The 22,947-nt window shown below is 45.6% G+C and overlaps 1 protein-coding gene across 3 annotated transcripts in view; it reads left to right on the forward strand.

The window, feature by feature from the left end:
• The window catches only part of LOC139530699 (ral GTPase-activating protein subunit alpha-2-like), a 198,571-nt gene that overhangs the window by 14,094 nt on the left and 161,530 nt on the right, over positions 1-22,947 (forward strand). For all 3 annotated transcript variants that reach the window (XM_071327329.1, XM_071327330.1, XM_071327331.1), the window contains exon 2: positions 20,840-20,950. In XM_071327329.1, the coding sequence (XP_071183430.1) occupies positions 20,840-20,950 (111 nt within the window). The remainder of the gene's footprint in view (positions 1-20,839; positions 20,951-22,947) is intronic.

The following is a 22,947-nucleotide window of genomic DNA, read 5'->3' on the forward strand; positions in this document are numbered from 1 at the left end:
CCATCATTACTTTAAGACATGGTCAGTCTATACAGAAAGTTTCAAGAACTTTGACAGTTTCTTCAAGTGCAGTTGCAAAAACCATCAAGCGCTATGATGAAACTGTCTCTCATGAGGACCGCCACAGGAATGGAAGACCCAGTGTTACCTCTGCTGCAGATGATAAGTTAATTAGAGTTGAGATGTGTCTGTTACTTGACACATCAACTGTTCATAGGAGACTGTGTGAATTAGGCCTGCATGGTCGAATTGCTGCAAAGAAACCACTACTAAAGGACACCAATAAGAAGAAGAGATTTGCTTGGGCCAAGTAACACGAGAAAGGACATTAAACCGGTGAAAATCTGTCCTTTGGTCTGATGTCCAAATTGGAGATTTTTGGTTCCTACCGCCGTGTCTTTGAGAGACGCATCGTAGGTGAACGGATTATTTCCGCATGTGTGATTCCCACCGTGAAGCATGGAGGAGGAGGTGTGTGGGTGCTTTGCTGAGGAGTCTGATTTATTTAGAATTCAAGGCACACTTAACCAGCATGGCTACTGCAGCGATACGCCATCCCATCTGGTTTGCGCTTAGTGGGACTATAATTTGTTTTTCAACAGGACAATGACGCAACACACCTCCAGGCTGTGTAAGGGCTATTTGACCAAGAAGGAGAGTGATGGAGTGTTGCATCAGATGACCTGGCCGCCACAATCACCCAACCTCAACCCAATTGAGATGGTTTGGGATGAGTTGGACCTTCAGAGTGAAGGAAAAGCAGCCAACAAGTGCTCAGTGTATGTGGGAAATCCTTCAAGACTACTGGAAAAGCATTCCAGGTGACTACCTCATGAAGCTGTTTGAAAGAATCCAAAGCTGTCATCAAGGCAAAGGGTGGCTACTTTGAAGAATCTCAAACAGAAAATATATTTTGATTTGTTTAACACTTTTTCTGGTTACTATATGATTCCATGTGTTATTTCCTATTTTTGATGTCTTCACTATTATTCTACAATGTAGAAAAGAGTACAAATAAAGAAAAACCCTTGAATGAGTAGGTGTGTCCAAAACCTTTGACTGGTGTTTGTGCGTGTATGTGTGTGTAATTATTTTAATATTTTGGGGGTTGGGGGGGTCGAGGTGAGTAGGAGGATTATTTAAGATACTGTTTGAAGAGGTAGAGTTTTAGATATTTTCGGGAAGATGGGCACGGATGCTGGTTCCACCATTGGGGTGCCAGGACAGAGAAGAACTTGGACTGGGCTGAGCGGGAGCTGCCCTCATTTTAAATGGGTAGGATTCAGATAATATTCAATAAATGTAGTACCCAACATCCAACCATGTTTTTTTCCTACCTGTTCAGAGAAATTAGTAATTGAAGTCGGTTGTATTATTTATCATAAAGTAGTGTGAATGTACCAGGTTTTAACCAGTAAATGCTGCTCCACGGCAGTCAATGAAATTGAAAATCAGCTTTATATTAGGGCTGGGCAGTATAGCATATTGTACTATATATCGGTATTGATGCAGGGACCGGTTGGCCTTTTATTTTACCTTCTATAACGGTATTTTAATGTTTGGTTTGTTAAATGTGATACGTAACTCTGGCGCGTTTTAATGTCCGTTTTTATAGTTTGCTACTTGAGTCGTCTTTTTCCCTCACCTCCTGCTGCATGCATTGCGGTATAGCAAGAATGTCTGCATGCCACCGCCCTGCCCTACCCTTGTCACTCAAGGAGGGAGCAGTTGCTCGACCAAGGAGTCTCAAGCACTTTTTTGCCGTTCACTCTGCAGTCTGATAGATGTTGTTGGTGAAATGCTGCTTTCCATAAGCGTTCTATAGTTACACTATTAGTTTGTGTGTCTTACTGTCTGAAAACTACTGTATGCTATTTTGTATTTTCTTAGCAAGTTGGGGCTAAAATAAATCTCGTTAGCCGCTAATAGTAATTGCTAGTTGGCTGGCTAGTCAGAGGAAACATGGTTATCTAATACAGAATGGTACCAGTGCTGGTGTAGGCCTAGATAAGCCTGTTTGTTCAATGGTATCTTCTAAATCAGAGAGGAATAGGCAAAGCATCAATATGGTAGCTAGCTGCATGTGGTATGAAAACGTGTAATGTAAAACCTAATTAGGGTCATCTGGGAACACTGACCAACCCTTTTGTTCCTACCCTGTCAATTTCTCCCTGGCTTATTCAGTCATCATTTCAAACAACGTGTTCAAGGTGCTGCCCACTATATTCCAACCAGTTTTAATTTCGTCAACAAATAACTATGGCAAAAAATACTCGTCCACAACCTATTTTTCCTGACAGAAATGTATGATAACGAGACAATATGCCCTGGGGGGAAAAAACGATTACAATTTTCTTTTCTTTTTAGTCGACAAATGTGACGAGACAAATTCCACATGAGACTAATGAACAATGGATCAAATTCTCTCCTTTTCAATTAAACCACTGTTATTTACCCTCTTGATGGCTCTGATGGGGAGAAAATCTTAGCTGTAAATGAATTAACCTGTAGCCAAGGCTTTATAGCCTATATTGTTAATTAAGGCTGGTATTGGTTAGTCTCAAATAGCTGCCTGTCCCTTTTTTAATAGCCGGGCAACAGCACACATTTCAGCAACTACTGTAAACGGCTGTTTCAAATAAATTCCGGGTCTAAATTAATTGTTTACGAGTTTACCATGAGTTACCATGAATTGTTTGAGGTTTGATTTGAGGTTTGATTTGTTACATTAAATAATTCAGTAATGGCTCAAATTATGGCAATCATCCGTTTTTAATGCCAGTAAGAAACTGACCCCCAGAAATCAGCCGATCGCCCTCTAGTGGCAAAAGTAAGAACTGCTGAAATACACAGTCGGAGGAGAATATTTATTGTCAAGGATTTTTTTCTTCACAAAATAGAGCAATACTAAGACAAAAGAAACATGACACAGTGTGTAAATAATAACACATTACTGCAGGAAATGAAGAAATTGATTAAAATGCTGGAATTAAACAATTGAAATGAAAATGAGCTAAATCTGTGTGCATTAAGGTAATAGAGGCCTGGCTCAAATAGAAACCTGTCTCTAAGTGCCTGTTGTGTTAAGTGATTTAAGCTCGGGCTATTCATTTAAGTTTTACTGTAGTTGGTCAAGGCTATCTTAATGTGCACATGATGAAAGTTAGAGGTACCCTAAATATTCATAATTTAATAGAAAACAATGTGACTAAAATGACTGACTAAAACTAGAGACATTTTCCAGAGTTTTAATCGACTGATAATAACTAGAACTAACGAAGGATGAAATGACTAATGTGTGACTAAGACTCAAGTATTTTAAGACTAAATCTAAAGTAGCTGCCAAAATGAACACTGATTCCAACTATAGAATTTAATAATCATTCTATTTCCATGATTCCAACAGTTCACCAATTAACTAGGTCTAGTTTTGCCCATATCATGCAGCCCTGTGTGGCACAGTGTGGAAATGATAACAAAAGTGCAGTAAATGCAGAAAGTATTTTTGTTTGTTTTACACTGTTCAATACAACTTCAATCAGCATGGAGAAAGCCCAATTGAAATCACGTATAATGTACGTGTTGCCACCCTAATGTCATGAACTACTTATTTCAAGCATATTTCAAACTTTTATTATGAAAGATAAAATGTAGTCGTAATGTGAAAAATATCCCCCAGCCCTACTCTATATGTTTAGTGATTAGTGAGCATCAGCATTAAACCCAACCCAATACCGTTACCAACAGGGATTGCAGAATTCTGCGTTTTTCACACGCAGGAAAAATAATAATAAAACACATAAATATCTTGCTGTGTTTTGTCATTTCTGATCGGCATCAGACAAATTTTGTGCTTCAGTTGCACTTCTCCACTCGGATGAGAATTCACGAACGGGCAGAGCGAGAAATAGTAATGGCGTCTTTTTGTAGGCACTAATTACACCATGGTTTGCTGGACAAAGCCTATGGAGAAAATGAATGGCGTTTTTTTGGGATTAACGCCAGAAATAAATCTAATTTATTTATATAGCCCTTCTTACATCAGCTGATATCTCAAAGTGCTGTACAGAAACCCAGCCTAAAACCCCAAACAGCAAGCAATGCAGGTGTAGAAGCAATGCAGGTGTAGAAGCAATGCAGGTGTAGAAGCAATGCAGGTGTAGCCTACTTTTCTCCGGTTAAATGCAAGATTAACCTCAAGCAAAGCGTTAGGAAATGTAGCTGGCTACGTTCTTTCTATGATAAATATTAGACATTTGATGGCCATGACTCGTCTTTACTTGTGCGGCCACCAGCCAAATAGCGTCGCTCTTCTGTTGTCATCTGATGAAAATGAAGCTATTTTCTGCCGAATGTGTTTCACTAATGTATTTTCTGTGAAGAAAAACTATTGCTACACCCCCCGATCACTGTATTGATTCTCAATCTAAAACGCAACTGAAATGGTTTAAAATGCAGATGATTTTTTTTGATCTGTGTTTAAAAAAATGCATTTCTGAATTCTATTGTGACTCCTGTACCATTGCATAACACTATACAGTTGTGGGACTTTTACAACTTGAAGAACATTAGAGACCATAACATTGAGAGCGTTAGAACTAATGATATGCTTATACAGCAGGAATGGTCTAACAGTAACTAATCCAGACCTTTTTTTAAAGATAATAAACCACACACAAGGGGGGCTGTTTCCTGGACACGGGTTAAGTGTAAAAGAAGGACGAACTGAATTGGTTTCATGGAGGACTGGTTGAAATGTGAGGATGACCACACAATTCATTTTCATCATGAGACAAATCTATTGGTTTTCTACTAGGGCCAGGACGATACCAGTATCGCAATATCTTTTTTTCCACCAGGGGAAATAATGAAAACATGACAGACCAAACTCTTTGGTCTTTTCAAAACCTGCTGTATGTAAAATGTTGTGTGCTATAGCTTGGGAAATAAATAAATGATTGTTTCCAACATTAAGGCTGTTTTCCTGAAGAAGTTCAATCTGATTTGTGTTTTGTTTCCTTTGCGACACTGGTATTGTACCGGCCCTATTTTCTACCAAAAGTTCTAAAGGAAATATTGTGATATATTTAATTAACACAAGAGACCAGCAAAACATGGATGAGTGTGGTGCTATAGCAGGAACAGCATTATCTAGTGGTCAAAACCTGGTACTTTCACACTACTTTATGGTAAATAATGCAAGCGATTTCAATAACTAATTTCTCTGAATGGGGGGCGGGGGGGGGGAAAGGCCTTGATATGCGGCAACCTCAAATCCATTGTGAATAGCTGGGCATAGATGTGAACTGTCCTATGCAGGTTTGGTGACACTAGACAGCCATTAGCAGGTCCGTGTCTGTCTAGTGTTGCCCATTTAGGCTGGCAGCTAATGTCATTATCACCCTGGCGCTGCTAGCTCCACACCTCTCTCCTATAGTACTGTAGGCCTCCCTAGGTCTGCAGGGCTCGTGGCTACACTGACTCTGGGGGTGAGAGAGAGCAGCCTGGCCTGATCTCACGTAGCTGTTTCCTCCTTGCCACTCCCATGGTTGTCCGTTATGACTGTGTACGTGTTACGCTTGTCAATACCAGGCAGTCATAGTGAACAAAGTGTTTTTTTGTTGGGTGAACTGTCTGTTCCTTTGAGATTCACACAGGGCACTATAGGCCTCACCTCAGCCAAGTGACGAGAATAACATTTACTATACGATGAGCTACAATAATATATTAGTCATCATTCTGTTCTGAATCTACAGTGCATTCGGGAAGTACTCAGACCCTTTCACTTTTTCCACATTTTGTAATGTTACAGCCTTTTCTTAAAATGATTAAATAAAACAAATTCCTCATCAATCTACACACAATACCCCATAATGACAAAAACAAAAACCGGTTTTTAGACTTTTTTCCAAATGTGTATATATATAAAAAAAAAAAAAAAACTTATTTACATAAGTATTCAGACCCTTTGCTATGAGATTCGAAATTGAGCTCAGGTACATCTTGTTTCCATTGATCATCCTTGATGTTTCTACAACTTGATTGGAGTCTACGTCTGGTGGAAACCTGACACCATCCCTACGGTGAAGCATGGTGGTGGCAGCATCATGCTGTGGGGATGTGTTTCAGCGGCAGGGACTGGAAGTCTAGTCAGGGTCAAGGGAAAGATGAAAAGGAGCAAAGTACAGAGAGATCTTTGATGAAAACCTGCTCCAGAGCGCTCAGGACCTCACTGGGGCGAAGGTTCATCTTCCAACAGGACAACAACCCTAAGCACACAGCCAAGACAACACAGGAGTGGCTTCGGGACAAGTCTCTGAATGTCCTTGAGTGGCCCAGCCAGAGCTTGGACTTGAAACCGATCGAACATCTCTGGAGAGACCTGAAAATATCTGTGCAGCGACGCTCCCCATCCAACCTGACAGAGCTTGAGAGGATCTGCAGCGAGGAATGGGAGAAACTCCCCAAATACAGGTGTGCCAAGCTTGTAGCGTCCTACCCAAGAAGACTCGAGGCTGTAATCGCTGCCAAAGGTGCTTCAACAAAGTTTTTTATTTTATTTTATTTTCACCTTTATTTAACCAGGTAGGCAAGTTGAGAACAAGTTCTCATTTACAACTGCGACCTGACCAAGATAAAGCAAAGCAGTTCGACACATACAACAACACAGTTACACATGGAGTAAAACAAACATACAGTAGAAAAATAAGTCTATATACAATGTGAGCAAATGAGGTGAGATAAGGGAGGTAAAGACAAAAAAAGGCCATGGTGGTGAAGTAAATACAATATAGCAAGTAAAACACTGGAATGGTAGATTTGCAGTGGAAGAATGTGCAAAGTAGAAATAATGGGGTGCAAAATAAATAAATAAATACAGTAGGGGAAGAGGTACTGAGTAAAGGGTCTGAATACTTATGTAAATGGTGTGTATATATAAGTATTCTTTTTTTATATACGTTTGCAAAAATGTCTAAACCTATTTCTGCTTTGTCATTATGGAGTATTGTATGTTGATTGGGGAAAATAAACAATCAATTTAATACATTTTAGAATAAGGCTGTAACGTAACAAAATGTGGAAAAAGTCAAGGGGTTTGAGTACTTTCCGAATGCACTGTAGATCTGTCTTTACCTTAAGATGAGGGTCAGCTCAGTCCACTTCTATTCCTGCCAGTGAGCTGGCTGGCCGGTGTGGCTGTGACTTCCCTAAGCTGGGTATAGCACCATGATCAGCATTTATAAATAAAGAAGCACTGTGCTTTGATCTCCAGGCAATTATGTTGCAAACAATGTATGCCATGATGATCAAAATGCAGCTTGCACACACCTGTCCTCTTTATCAACACCTCACACAGGCTTTATCCAGTCAGTTCCAGTGTCCGTGATGTTGGCCTATGGTATTCTGTCAAAGAAAGGGCTTGGTATTATTTTTTTTTGGCCAAACAGAGTGCGAGGCCCATCTGTTAATGCAGATTCAGCACTGACCTAGTTCTGGTAAAATAAGTATGACAATGGTGACACGCGTTAGAGTGTGATGTCCAGCCGGGATATCTAGTCCCCATCTTGGCTGTGGCGTACAGGCTGGATGCTGTGTTTTGGCCAGGTTCTCTAGTCCCCATCTTGGCTGTGGCATACAGGCTAGATGCTGTGTTTTGGCCAGGTTCTCTAGTCCCCACCTTGGCTGTGGCATACAGGCTAGATGCTGTGTTTTGGCCAGGTTCTCTAGTCCCCATCTTGGCTGTGGCATACAGGCTGGATGCTGTGTTTTGGCCAGGTTCTCTAGTCCCCACCTTGGCTGTGGCATACAGGCTAGATGCTGTGTTTTGGCCAGGTTCTCTAGTCCCCATCTTGGCTGTGGCATACAGGCTAGATGCTGTGTTTTGGCCAGGTTCTCTAGTCCCCACCTTGGCTGTGGCATACAGGCTAGATGCTGTGTTTTGGCCAGGTTCTCTAGTCCCCATCTTGGCTGTGGCATACAGGCTGGATGCTGTGTTTTGGCCAGGTTCTCTAGTCCCCACCTTGGCTGTGGCATACAGGCTAGATGCTGTGTTTTGGCCAGGTTATCTAGTCCCCATCTTGGCTGTGGCATACAGGCTGGATGCTGTGTTTTGGCCAGGTTCTCTAGTCCCCACCTTGGCTGTGGCATACAGGCTAGATGCTGTGTTTTGGCCAGGTTATCTAGTCCCCATCTTGGCTGTGGCATACAGGCTGGATGCTGTGTTTTGGCCAGGTTCTCTAGTCCCCACCTTGGCTGTGGCATACAGGCTAGATGCTGTGTTTTGGCCAGGTTCTCTAGTCCCCACCTTGGCTGTGGCATACAGGCTGGATGCTGTGTTTTGGCCAGGTTCTCTAGTCCCCACCTTGGCTGTGGCATACAGGCTAGATGCTGTGTTTTGGCCAGGTTATCTAGTCCCCATCTTGGCTATGGCATACAGGCTGGATGCTGTGTTTTGGCCAGGTTCTCTAGTCCCCACCTTGGCTGTGGCATACAGGCTAGATGCTGTGTTTTGGCCAGGTTCTCTAGTCCCCACCTTGGCTGTGGCATACAGGCTAGATGCTGTGTTTTGGCCAGGTCATCTAGTCCCCATCTTGGCTGTGGCATACAGGCTGGATGCTGTGTTTTGGCCAGGTTCTCTAGTCCCCACCTTGGCTGTGGCATACAGGCTAGATGCTGTGTTTTGGCCAGGTTCTCTAGTCCCCACCTTGGCTGTGGCATACAGGCTGGATGCTGTGTTTTGGCCAGGTTCTCTAGTCCCCACCTTGGCTGTGGCATACAGGCTGGATGCTGTGTTTTGGCCAGGTTCTCTAGTCCCCACCTTGGCTGTGGCATACAGGCTAGATGCTGTGTTTTGGCCAGGTTCTCTAGTCCCCATCTTGGCTGTGGCATACAGGCTAGATGCTGTGTTTTGGCCAGGTTCTCTAGTCCCCACCTTGGCTGTGGCATACAGGCTAGATGCTGTGTTTTGGCCAGGTTCTCTAGTCCCCATCTTGGCTGTGGCATACAGGCTGGATGCTGTGTTTTGGCCAGGTTCTCTAGTCCCCACCTTGGCTGTGGCATACAGGCTAGATGCTGTGTTTTGGCCAGGTTATCTAGTCCCCATCTTGGCTGTGGCATACAGGCTGGATGCTGTGTTTTGGCCAGGTTCTCTAGTCCCCACCTTGGCTGTGGCATACAGGCTAGATGCTGTGTTTTGGCCAGGTTATCTAGTCCCCACCTTGGCTGTGGCATACAGGCTGGATGCTGTGTTTTGGCCAGGTTCTCTAGTCCCCACCTTGGCTGTGGCATACAGGCTAGATGCTGTGTTTTGGCCAGGTTATCTAGTCCCCATCTTGGCTGTGGCATACAGGCTGGATGCTGTGTTTTGGCCAGGTTCTCTAGTCCCCACCTTGGCTGTGGCATACAGGCTAGATGCTGTGTTTTGGCCAGGTTATCTAGTCCCCATCTTGGCTGTGGCATACAGGCTGGATGCTGTGTTTTGGCCAGGTTCTCTAGTCCCCACCTTGGCTGTGGCATACAGGCTAGATGCTGTGTTTTGGCCAGGTTCTCTAGTCCCCACCTTGGCTGTGGCATACAGGCTGGATGCTGTGTTTTGGCCAGGTTCTCTAGTCCCCACCTTGGCTGTGGCATACAGGCTGGATGCTGTGTTTTGGCCAGGTTCTCTAGTCCCCACCTTGGCTGTGGCATACAGGCTAGATGCTGTGTTTTGGCCAGGTTTTCTAGTCCCCACCTTGGCTGTGGCATACAGGCTAGATGCTGTGTTTTGGCCAGGTTTTCTAGTCCCCACCTTGGCTGTGGCATACAGGCTAGATGCTGTGTTCGGAGGTCAGGTCAGTACCCTGGGGCTGCAGAGTCGGCCTCACCTCTCGCTGCATGGCCCGAGGCTGATGATGGCTGGTGTTTGTGACATATCGAAGTCAACATTAAACCAGTGGTCTATAGTTCAGTTTGGCTACAACCATTTTTATGAAACCAACATTGTTGAGGTGCAGGCTTTGGTGCGGCAAGTCCACAGAGTTTATTTTATTTTGCAGTGGCGGCCACGATTTTAGATGCATATAGGGGAAACACTGCGTATAGGAGAAACTGAAGAACAAGTGCGCTCCTGAGTGGCACAGCGCTCTAAGGCACTGCATTTCAGCGCTAGAGGCGTCAGCCAGATTCAGGACTGTATCACAACCGAGGAGTTGCAGCGATGAGACGATGGAAATTGGGGAGAAAAAAGGGGGTAAAATACAACAACAAAACCCTTTTTTTTGTGTGTTTTAAAGGCTGAGGGCCAGAGGCACATGACAAGGACAAATGCAATGCATCAAACGATGAGGAGTAACCTAGTCCTAGTCTACGTTTTACACGGAGTAATATTTATGTCCTTTACACAGGTCATGAAAGTCTGGTCAGACTGGTTTCATGGTCGCAAGTTCAAATAGCAGAATGCACTGAACAGGGTTGTACAATTCTGGTCACTTTTCAATATTTCCTAGGTTTTTTAGTAATCCTGGTTGGAGTATTCCAGATTTCTTGTTTATTCCAGGATGTTTGGAATACCTGGGAATTCCTACAGGTGTGTGTTGCCCCAATACACAACCCTGGTTGTCATCTCCATTGAAATCTAAAGGGTGTTTATTTAATTTTTTTAATTTTCTGGTGAGGTAATCAAAAGGCATGGAGGGTAGACTCCGCATGGGCTGTAAGGTAACTAGATCAGTGGGGCTCAACTGGTTTTGCCTCTGGACCCAAATTCAACCCGGCTGTCGCTGGGAATGCTCCTAAGAACAAAATTCCTAGGCGTATCGTCAGAATTGATGAGGAAGAACATGAGCTAACCCATTTGTTCTTAATTTTGGGTTCGAGGTAGTGGTAAAATCTGATTTTGTTTTACTGTCCTTTGCAGCATGGCCAGATAGCGACAACCAGGCAGCAGCTTGCCTCTTGCCCGCTGCTTGCCATCCCAGGTTAATTAAGGGAGGTATTGAGGGCGACCTCATTAGGAAGAGAGGTATTCGGCAGCTGAGCGGCTCCCTGATCTGTGAACACAGACTGGCCTGAGGTCAGGCTGCATCCAGCCACTGCTACCATGTCTGTCAAAGGTTCAGTCTGTTACATGGTCCTAATGAAAGGCCCCACAGTTTGAAAATATGGCCTTTCATTTCCATGTTCCTGAAGTGTCAAGTGTTGGCTTTTGCACAGTATGTAGGGGGGAAACGTTTGCAAATTGCAATAGGCTAATATTACTAAGGTTGACCTGAGGGATTGTGTCTGACAGTGGCATGGCATGCTTACAGTAGCTGCTAAGATCACACCTCACTGCCAGAGAGGTGTAGCACGGCTGTTGACAGTCAGTTGTAAACCTCTGTTATGTTATCACGGTGGAGGAGGAGGCCACATATCCGCTGTACCACTACCTCCGTTCCATTCACAGAGAGCTACTTAGCCCCGTGGCTTTACCCTGACAGTCAGGAGTTTATCACACACTGTAAATACACTGCTTACAGAAGATGATGCATGTTGCTCAGGCTGTTTTTTGGTGTCTTCTACCTTCACAGCCTCTGTCCGTACGTTGCTAAGACCTGGCGTTGGCTGGCTGAGGGCTTTATGAGCTCAACGGCTCCGTGCATCGGTCTATAGAGTCAGCGCTGGTGGTAGCTCACTGAACGCACTCCCATTGACCTCATAAGAGACTCCAATTTGACTCGGTGTGATCAACTTCATCGAACCTGGCCAAGGCTTTCGACTCTGTCAATCACCGCATTCTTATCGGCAGACTCAACAGCCTTGGTTTCTCATATGACTGCCTCGCCTGGTTCACCAACTACTTCTCAGATAGAGTTCAGTGTGTCAAATCGGAGGGCCTGTTGTCCGGACTTCTGGCAGTCTCTATGTATATATCACTGATGTCGCTCATGCCGTTGGTGATTCTCTGATCCACCTCTACGCAGACGACACCATTCTGTATACATCTGGCCCTTCTTTGGACACTTTGTTAACAAACCTCCAGACGAGCTTCAATGCCATTACAACTCTCCTTCCGTGGCCTCCAACTGCTCTTAAATGCAAGTGAAACTAAGTGCATGCTCTTCAACCGATCGCTGCCCGCACCCGCCCGCCCGACTCGCATCACTACTCGGTTGGACGGTTCTGACCTAGAATATGTGAATAACTACAAATACCTAGGTGTCTGGTTAGACTGTAAACTCTCCTTCCAGACTCACATTAAACATCTCCAATCCAAAATTAAATCTAGAATCGGCTTCCTATTTTGCAACAAAGCCTCCTTCACTCATGCCGCCAAACATACCCTCGTAAAACTGACTATCCTACCGATCCTTGACTTCAGTGATGTCATTTACAAAATAGCCCCCAACACTTTACTCAGCAAATTGGATGCAGTCTATCACAGTACCATCCGTTTTGTCACCAAAGCCCCATATACTACCCACCACTGCGACCTGTATGCTCTCATTGGCTGGCCCTCACTACATATCAGTCGCCAAACCCACTGGCTCCAGGTCATCTATAAGTCTTTGCTAGGTAAAGCCCTGCCTTATCTCAGCTCACTGGTCACCATAGCAACACCCACCCGTAGCACGCGCTCCAGCATGTATATTGCACTGGTCATCCCCAAAGCCAACACCTCCTTTAGCCGCCATTCCTTCCAGTTCTCTGCTGCCAATGACTGGAACGAATTGCAAAAATATCTCCCTCTCTAACTTTAAGCATCAGCTGTCAGGTACAGTGAATCTGTAAGTAGCACACCCAACTACCTCATCCCCATATTATTACTTACCCTCTTGCTCTTTTGCACCCCAGTATCTCTACTTGCTCATCATCTGCACATCTATCACTCCAGTATTATTGCTAAATTGTAATTATTTCGCCTCTATGGTCTATTTTTTTGCCTTACCTCCCTAGTCTTCTACATTTGCACACACTGTGCTTAGATTTTTCAATTTTTCTTTTGTGTTATTGACTGCACGTTTGTTTGTGTAACTCTGTGCTGTTGTTTTTGTCGCACTGCTTTGCTTTATCTTGGCCAGGTCGCAGTTGTAAATGAGAACTTGTTCTCAACTGGCCTACCTGGTTAAATAAAGGTGAAATAAAATAATAAATATGATTGACGCCTCAGGGGCTTCAGTGCTGCTCTGCTCGTGTCCCTGGTTCTGGTTCATTTACTGTCAGTGGGATCCTCCGTGTGTTAGTTCTCTGAATGAGCCTGCTCCTGCTTTCCTTAATTTGCTTCCTAGTACTACCCTTTCCCTCCCTGTGAATTGCATCATGTGACAGGTGGCAGTGAAGTTTCCCTCGCCGCAGCTGGTTGCCATGGATTTATCATGAACCTCTTAAACGTGGTCCAAAGTCAGCGACTCAGCGCTGCTCTCCGAGGGCTGTGGAGGGGGAGCTCCGAGCTGGGCTGCTGCTGGCTGATTGCACCTCTTTTTTGGGGGGTGTTTTTTACACTTCCCTCCATTGCTTCTCTCAGGTTGGCTTCCTGGTACTTGGTTTTAAAATAGCTGAGCTGTGGCGGTGTTGAGATGAATATTTCTTAGTGGTTAGCACACTCAGAGGAGGATGAAGAGGTGAGCTGGCACCTGCTGTGCCCTGCTGATGCCCCCATGGGGTGGCTGTTGTAGGTGGATCGGGGTGAAAGAATGGGTGCCTGCAATGTAAGGTGTATGGAATGAATTGAGGACACTGTGGCTGTGTTAGCTAGCGGTTCTGCTCAAGATTTCTTTGACTGAGGCAGTGACACGGTGACTGAACTGAACTGCAGCACAGTCTGACTGTCTGGCCTGCCTAGTGACACAGTGCCTACTGCCAAGCCTACACTCCTCAAATGGGGCGGGGGCTCTCTCTCTCTTTTATCCATCTCTCTCTGGCCCAAGGCACCAGCACCAGAATCAAAACCAGAGAAAAAAGTATGTTGTTTTAAAATACAATTCTGTCTGTTTCTCTGTCTGTGTGTCTGTCGCTCTCTCTGTGTGTATGTGTGTCTCTGTGTCCGGCTCGGCTCTCTGTCTCTTTGTCCCTGTCGGTCTCTCTGTCCCTATCGGTCTCTCTGTCCCTATCGGTCTCTCTGTCCCTATCGGTCTCTCTGTCCCTATCGGTCTCTCTGTCCCTATCGGTCTCTCTGTCCCTATCGGTCTCTCTGTCCCTGTCTGTGCCGCTCTGTCCCTGTCTGTGCCGCTCTGTCCCTGTCTGTGCCGCTCTGTCCCTGTCTGTGCCGCTCTGTCCCTGTCTGTGCCGCTCTGTCCCTGTCTGTGCCGCTCTGTCCCTGTCTGTGCCGCTCTGTCCCTGTCTGTGTCGCTCTGTCCCTGTCTGTGTCGCTCTGTCCCTGTCTGTGTCGCTCTGTCCCTGTCTGTGCCGCTCTGTCCCTGTCTGTGCCGCTCTGTCCCTGTCTGTGCCGCTCTGTCCCTGTCTGTGCCGCTCTGTCCCTGTCTGTGCCGCTCTGTCCCTGTCTGTGCCGCTCTGTCCCTGTCTGTGCCGCTCTGTCCCTGTCTGTGCCTCTCTGTCCCTGTCTGTGCCTCTCTGTCTGTCTCCTTGTCTGCCTGTCTGTCTCTTTCTCTGCGTCTCTGTGTCTCTCTCTTTCTCTGTGTCGGTCTCTCTCTCTCTGTCTCTTTCTCTGTGTCGGTCTCTCTCTCTCTGTCTCTTTCTCTGTGTTGGTCTCTCTCTCTCTGTCTCTTTCTCTGTGTCGGTCTCTCTCTCTCTGTCTCTTTCTCTGTGTTGGTCTCTCTCTCTCTGTCTCTGTGTGTGGGCCAGAGTGATGGGGATTTCAGGTAGCTAACCCTGCATCCATGCATCCATCCATCAGCCTCCACATTAGCAGCAGCTCTGTGGTGTTGCCCCCCAGGCAAGTTAGCCTGGTTAAAGACCAGGCTAACTTGCCTTTAACTCTAGGCCAGATCCATGGAACACCGGTTCAAACCCCCCCTGTGTGCATGTCTGCTCTGAGCCTCGTGCGAGAGACAGCCTCAGTCTCTCCTATATCTCACTCCTCCTGACAGGCAGCCAGAGCGGGAACAGAGCTAGGTCTAAATGCTGATGAGTCTGTCTGATCACAGGTTGATCAGCTAGGCCCTCCTGTATGAATGTGACATAGTATATTAATGACTCCGCGTGGTGTGAATGGCTCCCATTCATCTCCCTGCAGCTAGGGAACATTTCACACATGTTTCTACGGTAAATGGCTTCTTGTCGTTATGCCTACAGGAAGTGTTGTTTCGGTTTGAATAGGTCAAGTGTCCAGATGTTTTTACTGTGCAGTGTAAATATGCATCCCGGCTTCAGGCCTATTGCACACACCAGTGGACCCTTAATCAATTAGAACACCTCCTAGTTGTAATGTAGGTACCGTTAAACATTCACTAGTCTAGAATGTCAACCATGCATGCTTCTCACCCAATTCCCTTTCTCTACCAAATACATTCGAATTGTGTAAGTGTCTCCGGTCTAGTTGATTTGGTCCAGAGGCATGTCGGAGTGGTCTTGTATTGCACAGGAATCACAGGCCCAGTGTGCTGGAACCCTAGTTTAACCGTCGATGGCGCTGACGTCACACTGACGCAGACAGGACTCCCGTGATGTCATGTGACGTCCAGCGACCTAGGTGTCAAACAGTCGTGACTTTTTCGTTGTTATCTGACATTTTGGAGCCGGTCGGCTCCTTGTCCTGAGAGAGAACAGTGAGGCTAGACAGTCAGCACTATATATGTCAGCGTGGACAACGTGTTGTGTTTCTCTTCCTGAGTTACCTCTCTTTGAATATTTAATATGGCCATCAGGCATTGGCTCATCTGCCTAGCTGTTGCAGGTTGTTATTCTGCAGCTGCTTCTCCCACATGGGGACTCAACAGCTGCTCTGCTCTGACTGGGAACAGGAGATTTTCCTGCACACGATCAGGAACAGTCAGTCGCGTGAAACTCTTAGACCCAAGGTAGGATTCCTTTTCGTATTCCGTTGTGATTGATTTTTTGGGGGGAGTTTCATTTTCAGTGTAGAATACTTACTCCGGTAGCCCACTTCTTAACTCCTCTGGGATATGGCCCGTATTCTACTACTTCCCCCCCACAGAGTGACTCAATAGTACTCTTGTGGCTTACTATCGTTTAAGATACAAAGCATTAGCTCTGTGTACGGACTGCCATTGCCAAGAGGCGGATTAGCGATTGGCCGAGTGGAATTACAAATAAACTGTTTGGAATAGGAACTGACCCCGGGTCTGTTCTTTGCTGTTGAACTTGTCCCGAACTCCTTTAGCCACACTCACACCAACACCTTCCTCTCCTCTCTGCTCCTCTGTACTGAGAGAGGTGCTATTGTGTCGGGATCAGTGAAACGTTGGCACTCGCTCACTTCCACACACAGAGAGGTCTCTCTGAGGAGTCAGATCAGAGAGCAGCACTATCTGAGCAGCAGTCTCTCCTCCTGTTCCCCTCAACAGTGAACAGCAGGACATCTCCTCTCCTCACATATCCATCCATCCGCCGTAACAGTCAGTGCTGTGTGTAAATGACAGATGAATGGCTGGTGTTAGCCACGTTCTCCCTCCTGTTTCCCCATGCAGTCAGGCAGCTCAGCTCTGTGTTGATCCTGTAGCTGTTGTATTTTCTCTGAAGGATTCAATATAATATCAGCCTCCTGCATTCTCCGTACCTGCAGAACCGGTGCTACGTCCATCGGTATGACAACAAGAGAACCGAGAGCCCATTGAGTGGGGGGAGGGGGTCCCACAGGGTTCAATACAGCCCTACCAAAACTCATGAAAGCACTAACCGTGCAAAGGAAGTCCATTGAAATGCACCAGTGTAAACAGCAGATCAACAGTACTGTATTGTCTGTGTGGAAGATCTCTTGAGAATTCTTCCCTCTGTCAGAAATCGTCCCGTCTTCTCTGTGAACTTGCCTCTTGCTCCATCCGTCACGCTCCACAACCTGGCGAGAGGGATTTGAGCAGATGGAGAGCAGTGTGCGAGGTAGAAAGAGCCGGATGACAGGCTCTGATGGGTCTGTGACATGCAGGACGTTAAACAGAAATGACCCAGCTCCACGCTCGCACGCACGCACACACACATACGCACGCACACCACCTCATGTTCAAGTGATTGGCGTAAACACAGATCTAGGTCAATCTATCAAATTCAGATGTTGATAATGGACAGACATGTAAACTATGTTGGTTGTTGACTAGAAGTTCCACATTCCAATTTCCCAAGCACACAATTTCCAAACTAGCCAGGTTGGCTAATCGTTAGAACAACATGTTTGTTATTGCATGTATGTACAACTCCATGTGTATTAAGCCACTCTGTGAAGCTACTTTGTTGTCCAAAGAAGAACTCCCCCTGGACAATAAAGGTTAGTGGGTTTAGTGGGTCTCCTGACTGCTGTAGGACAGGAATATGGGAGGAAGTGACCTGGGAATGGCTTTATCACCTGACCAATGACCTGCCGCTTGCACGCGTGCACTCTTTTCTCTTTTATGCTCCCTCTTTCACACACACACACACACACACACACACACACACACACACACACACACACACACACACACACACGACCCTCAAGCCCTCCTGATTCCCTCCTTCCCTGAGGATGTGCCTGCTGGTCCTCTCTCCTCTCCTGTTCTCTCCCAGCAGGCTAGTGGGTTAGTGGGTGGGTACTGCTGCTGATGAGTCAACATGTATTCCTGAGCGGCAGACAGGAAGCGCTCCAACACAATGAACAGTGCTGAAAAGTGGACCATGTGAGGTGCTGAGATAAGAGCGCTGCCTTGGCCCTTGGTACTGGGTCTGTACTGTCTTTCGTCACTTGGAATAGAGCTGGTAAGGTGCAGAGCACAGTGTGTGTGTTATTATTCCAGCCCCTGTCTGAATAGAGACCTTTTGTATTTTCACCTTCAGGTTATTAGACCTGAAAGTTATTCATTAGACCTAGTAGTCTAAGGCTAGCTAAAATGCTCAATGATTTTGGCTGGCTCATTGGATCTATTCCTAGATCTACCACTGATTTGTTGTGTCTTGTGAAGGCGTCCGCACGCTTCGGTTTGGCTGGCGGCTACCCCAACTCGGCTAGTGTTGCTCATATACGCCCTTAAAAGACCTTCACTTGAAAAAAGAGACACCGTAGCCAGTATACACTTCCTGAAAATAGTCAGAATTCATCTGGTCATTTTAAGAAATCTGTCATAAATTTTGCAAAGGATATCTTAGTCGCGCAATTTTGCATCTGACTCGGATGTTTGGTGCAGTATTTCTCAAGTGAACAAAATGTGAATGAGGTCGAGTCATCTCTCGTTGAATGACAGCAGGCACATTATTGAAGAATTCCTACGGTTGACCAATTGCCGATGGGGACACTGACTTGGGCGTTTGACTTGGGCTTGCCATGAGAGGTGGGGGGGGGGGGGGGAATGTGTGCCCGAACAGCCGAAAAACCCCTTGCTGAAGTCCTAAACGAACAAAAACGTCACAAAATGTTGTCATAATATATGCACAAACTGTTCCGAACTGTTTTGGCTGGGAAGCACGCGGACGACTTAAAGCAGACACTGAGTTTTGTATTGATGGGCTGAGGGGTGTGTGTGTTTTAAGTATGACAGCGTGGTGTGAACTTAAAGGACTGTGTGATTAGCTCAGTGACTGCATACCAGCACCGGCATGCCAAATGAGAGAGGGGGAGATGGGATGGATGTCGGGAGAGAGGCAGTGTCAAGCCCCCCTCCAAATGATTCACAATCTTTCGAAAGTGCTTAGTGTGCTAGTGAACGTGTGCAGGAAAGGGTGTTATGCCAGTGTGTTAATAGGATCTGAATGGAATTTCCCTTGTTGCGAAATATGACACTTTGTGTGAAGGAGACGTATCTGCCGTGCTGTTGTTTTTTGCACACGGCTTAGGGCAGTCAGGTCAAGTGTAATGTTTAACCTGATCGAGTAGTCTATTATTTTGTAAACATTGCTTGAAGGATTTGGAAATCTGTCTATAGCTGGTCGGGGATGTGCAGAATGTAATTGAAGGAAGAGTATGCAGGCTTGAGAATGGTCATCTCTGCTCTACATTTTGTTGTGTTCTCCCTCCCTAGTCCCAACATTTCACTGATTTATGTGCTACTGTGTGTTTTTCCCTGTTTTGCTGCCGATATTAAAAGTGTCACATGGGAATACTGCAGTATAAAATGGGCTACTCTGCTTCTTCTGGCGTTTTGTTGTTATTATGGTTTTAATAGTTAGCCTAGCATTGCGTATTGTGTTGCACGTGGTGCTGCATTTCCACTCTGTTGCAGATGATTGTGATGGACGTTCCAATATCAGGCCTTATTCTATATTCCGATTCAATCAGAGCTGCAGTCAGATTAGCCTGAGAAATAAGGACAAGAGCAGCTCCTGTCTCATCCAGGACCAGTTACTCTGTGATGGCTGTTGTTTGCCTTTAACTTTAGGCCAGATCCATGGAACACCGGTTCAAACTCTATTGCCAGGGTGATATCCATGATTCATCATTATCAGGGTTTTAATCTGGGGGCAAACATAAATCACAAGACAGACTGTCATTGTCCCACAGTGGCTTCCAGCAGTCCCCCTGAGCCATTTACTGGAGACTATCTGGGCTAGGTTCGGGCCCCGTCCAGTTGACTGGTGGTTGATGGTGTATTGAACAGAACTGAGGACCAGGACAGACTAGAGCCTCAACAGAAGGTGAATCTTAATTGCTCAATTAGGGGGAAGAAGTCTCCCCCTGTTAAATGTTCTCATCACAGTTGAGTGTAGCTTGGAAGAGAAAGGTTATGTGACTGATGCCAAGCCTGATTCTGAATTGGTTTACATCCTAATAGGAACATGATGACATTCTAGCCTGGTCGCAGAGCGATGTGCTTTTTAGTCATCTTTGTCATGTTGTTTTCAGCATGCCAACGAATACAAGAGGAGTTGATCTGAAGAATAGATCTGCTAGCAGGCTAGAGCTAGCCAAGACCTACTGTGTGTGTATGACTGCTGCTGGTCCTGTTCCCCCAGCCATCACCTGAGGTCAACATGCCTCGACCCTGGCCTTGAAACCTCTACACTCTCTCCCCATCTCCATAACAGATCACCCTCAACCACCAGCACAGCACCGCTCACACACCACACATGGCTAAGAGCTTTTACAGTTTGGTGAGCTATTAGTTTCATTTCAACTAATTTAACAAACAAATAAACAAAAAAACATCTTTGAATCAAGGTGTTATGCAGAGGATTGGAAGAGAGTTTTACGGAATGTAGGTTAAAGTAAGGTTGTCCCAGATTCTGGAATTGGACACAGCTTGCGCAAGTGAAGTCCCATTGACAGATGTGTAATGGGCCTGTCCTCATAGAGCGAGGCCTACGTTCTCAGTTAGAATTCTATGGCTCTGCCCTCCCCTGTACCTCAGTATGTCCCTGCTCATCAGTGATGCTCCTTGGGGATTCCATTCTCCACTCAGCCACGTGTATCCCTCCCTTTTTAATGATCTGAACCATTTAAACAGACAGCATCCACTGAGTTAACCACTTTCTTTATAGCATGGTGGGCTAGCCTAATTAGACGTTTTCCCTCTCAAACTCCTTGGTGTGCTGTTATGTAAATCCTCACAGCCGTTGAATTACCAAGGATGTTTAAGCTTCTGATTTATGTATGACAACATATGTTTGATTGAGACATGGGAGAGAATTATGGATAATCTTCTCACTGGAATCTTTCATTGTTAGACTGTAATGGCAGCGATTTTTACATTTTGGCCAGTTTCACTAAACAACAATCCTTGTATTTTGTTTGTCTGGCAGTTGACAATTGATCTGACGGCGTGTGTTTGTCTGTTTCCTTTTGCAGATATCATTGAGAAGAGTGAATTGAAGACCTTCTTCGAAAGCAACTGTTCGCAGATTTATTTTATCTTCTATGAAAATTTCATTACACTGGAAAGTAACTTAAAGCAAAAAGGTAAGGAAGGTGTGCTGCCTGTGTGTCTGTTTAAAAAAAGGGCCTATAACTACTACCCCAGTATCTAGCCCAGTGGTAGAGTGTATAACTAGCTGGGTAAACTACCCCAGTATCTACCCCAGTAGTAGAGTGTATAACTAGCTGGGACTACTACCCCAGTATCTACCCCAGTGGTAGAGTGTATAACTAGCTGGGTAAACTACCCCAGTATCTACCCCAGTGGTAGAGTGTATAACTAGCTGGGTAAACTACTCCAGTATCTACCCCAGTAGTAGAGTGTATAACTAGCTGGGTAAACTACCCCAGTATCTAGCCCAGTGGTAGAGTGTATAACTAGCTCGGTAAACTACCCCAGTATCTAGCCCAGTAGGGGAGTGTATAACTAGCTGGGTAAACTACCCCAGTATCTACCCCAGTAGTAGAGTGTATAACTAGCTGGGTAAACTACCCCAGTATCTAGCCCAGTGGTAGAGTGTATAACTAGCTGGGTAAACTACCCCAGTAGTAGAGTGTATAACTAGCTGGGTAAACTACCCCAGTAGTAGAGTGTATAACTAGCTGGGTAAACTACCCCAGTAGTAGAGTGTATAACTAGCTGGGTAAACTACCCCAGTATCTAGCCCAGTGGTAGAGTGTATAACTAGCTGGGTAAACTACCCCAGTATCTAGCCCAGTAGGGGAGTGTATAACTAGCTGGGTAAACTACCCCAGTATCTACCCCAGTAGTAGAGTGTATAACTAGCTGGGTAAACTACCCCAGTATCTAGCCCAGTGGTAGAGTGTATAACTAGCTGGGTAAACTACCCCAGTATCTAGCCCAGTGGTAGAGTGTATAACTAGCTGGGTAAACTACCCCAGTATCTAGCCCAGTGGTAGAGTGTATAACTAGCTGGGTAAACTACCCCAGTATCTAGCCCAGTAGGGGAGTGTATAACTAGCTGGGTAAACTACCCCAGTATCTACCCCAGTAGTAGAGTGTATAACTAGCTGGGTAAACTACCCCAGTATCTAGCCCAGTGGTAGAGTGTATAACTAGCTGGGTAAACTACCCCAGTATCTAGCCCAGTGGTAGAGTGTATAACTAGCTGGGTAAACTACCCCAGTATCTAGCCCAGTAGTAGAGTGTATAACTAGCTGGGTAAACTACCCCAGTATCTAGCCCAGTGGTAGAGTGTATAACTAGCTGGGTAAACTACCCCAGTATCTAGCCCAGTGGTAGAGTGTATAACTAGCTGGGTAAACTACCCCAGTATCTAGCCCAGTGGTAGAGTGTATAACTAGCTGGGTAAACTACCCCAGTATCTAGCCCAGTAGTAGAGTGTATAACTAGCTGGGTAAACTACCCCAGTATCTAGCCCAGTGGTAGAGTGTATAACTAGCTGGGTAAACTACCCCAGTATCTAGCCCAGTAGTAGAGTGTATAACTAGCTGGGTAAACTACCCCAGTAGTAGAGTGTATAACTAGCTGGGTAAACTACCCCAGTATCTAGCCCAGTAGGGGAGTGTATAACTAGCTGGGTAAACTACCCCAGTATCTAGCCCAGTGGTAGAGTGTATAACTAGCTGGGTAAACTACCCCAGTATCTAGCCCAGTGGTAGAGTGTATAACTAGCTGGGTAAACTACCCCAGTATCTAGCCCAGTAGGGGAGTGTATAACTAGCTGGGTAAACTACCCCATTATCTACCCCAGTAGTAGAGTGTATAACTAGCTGGGTAAACTACCCCAGTATCTAGCCCAGTGGTAGAGTGTATAACTAGCTGGGTAAACTACCCCAGTATCTAGCCCAGTAGGGGAGTGTATAACTAGCTGGGTAAACTACCCCAGTATCTAGCCCAGTAGGGGAGTGTATAACTAGCTGGGTAAACTACCCCAGTATCTAGCCCAGTGGTAGAGTGTATAACTAGCTGGGTAAACTACCCCAGTATCTAGCCCAGTAGTAGAGTGTATAACTAGCTGGGTAAACTACCCCAGTATCTAGCCCAGTAGTAGAGTGTA

Source organism: Salvelinus alpinus, chromosome 9 (genome assembly GCF_045679555.1).
Source record: "Salvelinus alpinus chromosome 9, SLU_Salpinus.1, whole genome shotgun sequence".
Classification (NCBI taxonomy): Eukaryota; Metazoa; Chordata; class Actinopteri; order Salmoniformes; family Salmonidae; genus Salvelinus; species Salvelinus alpinus.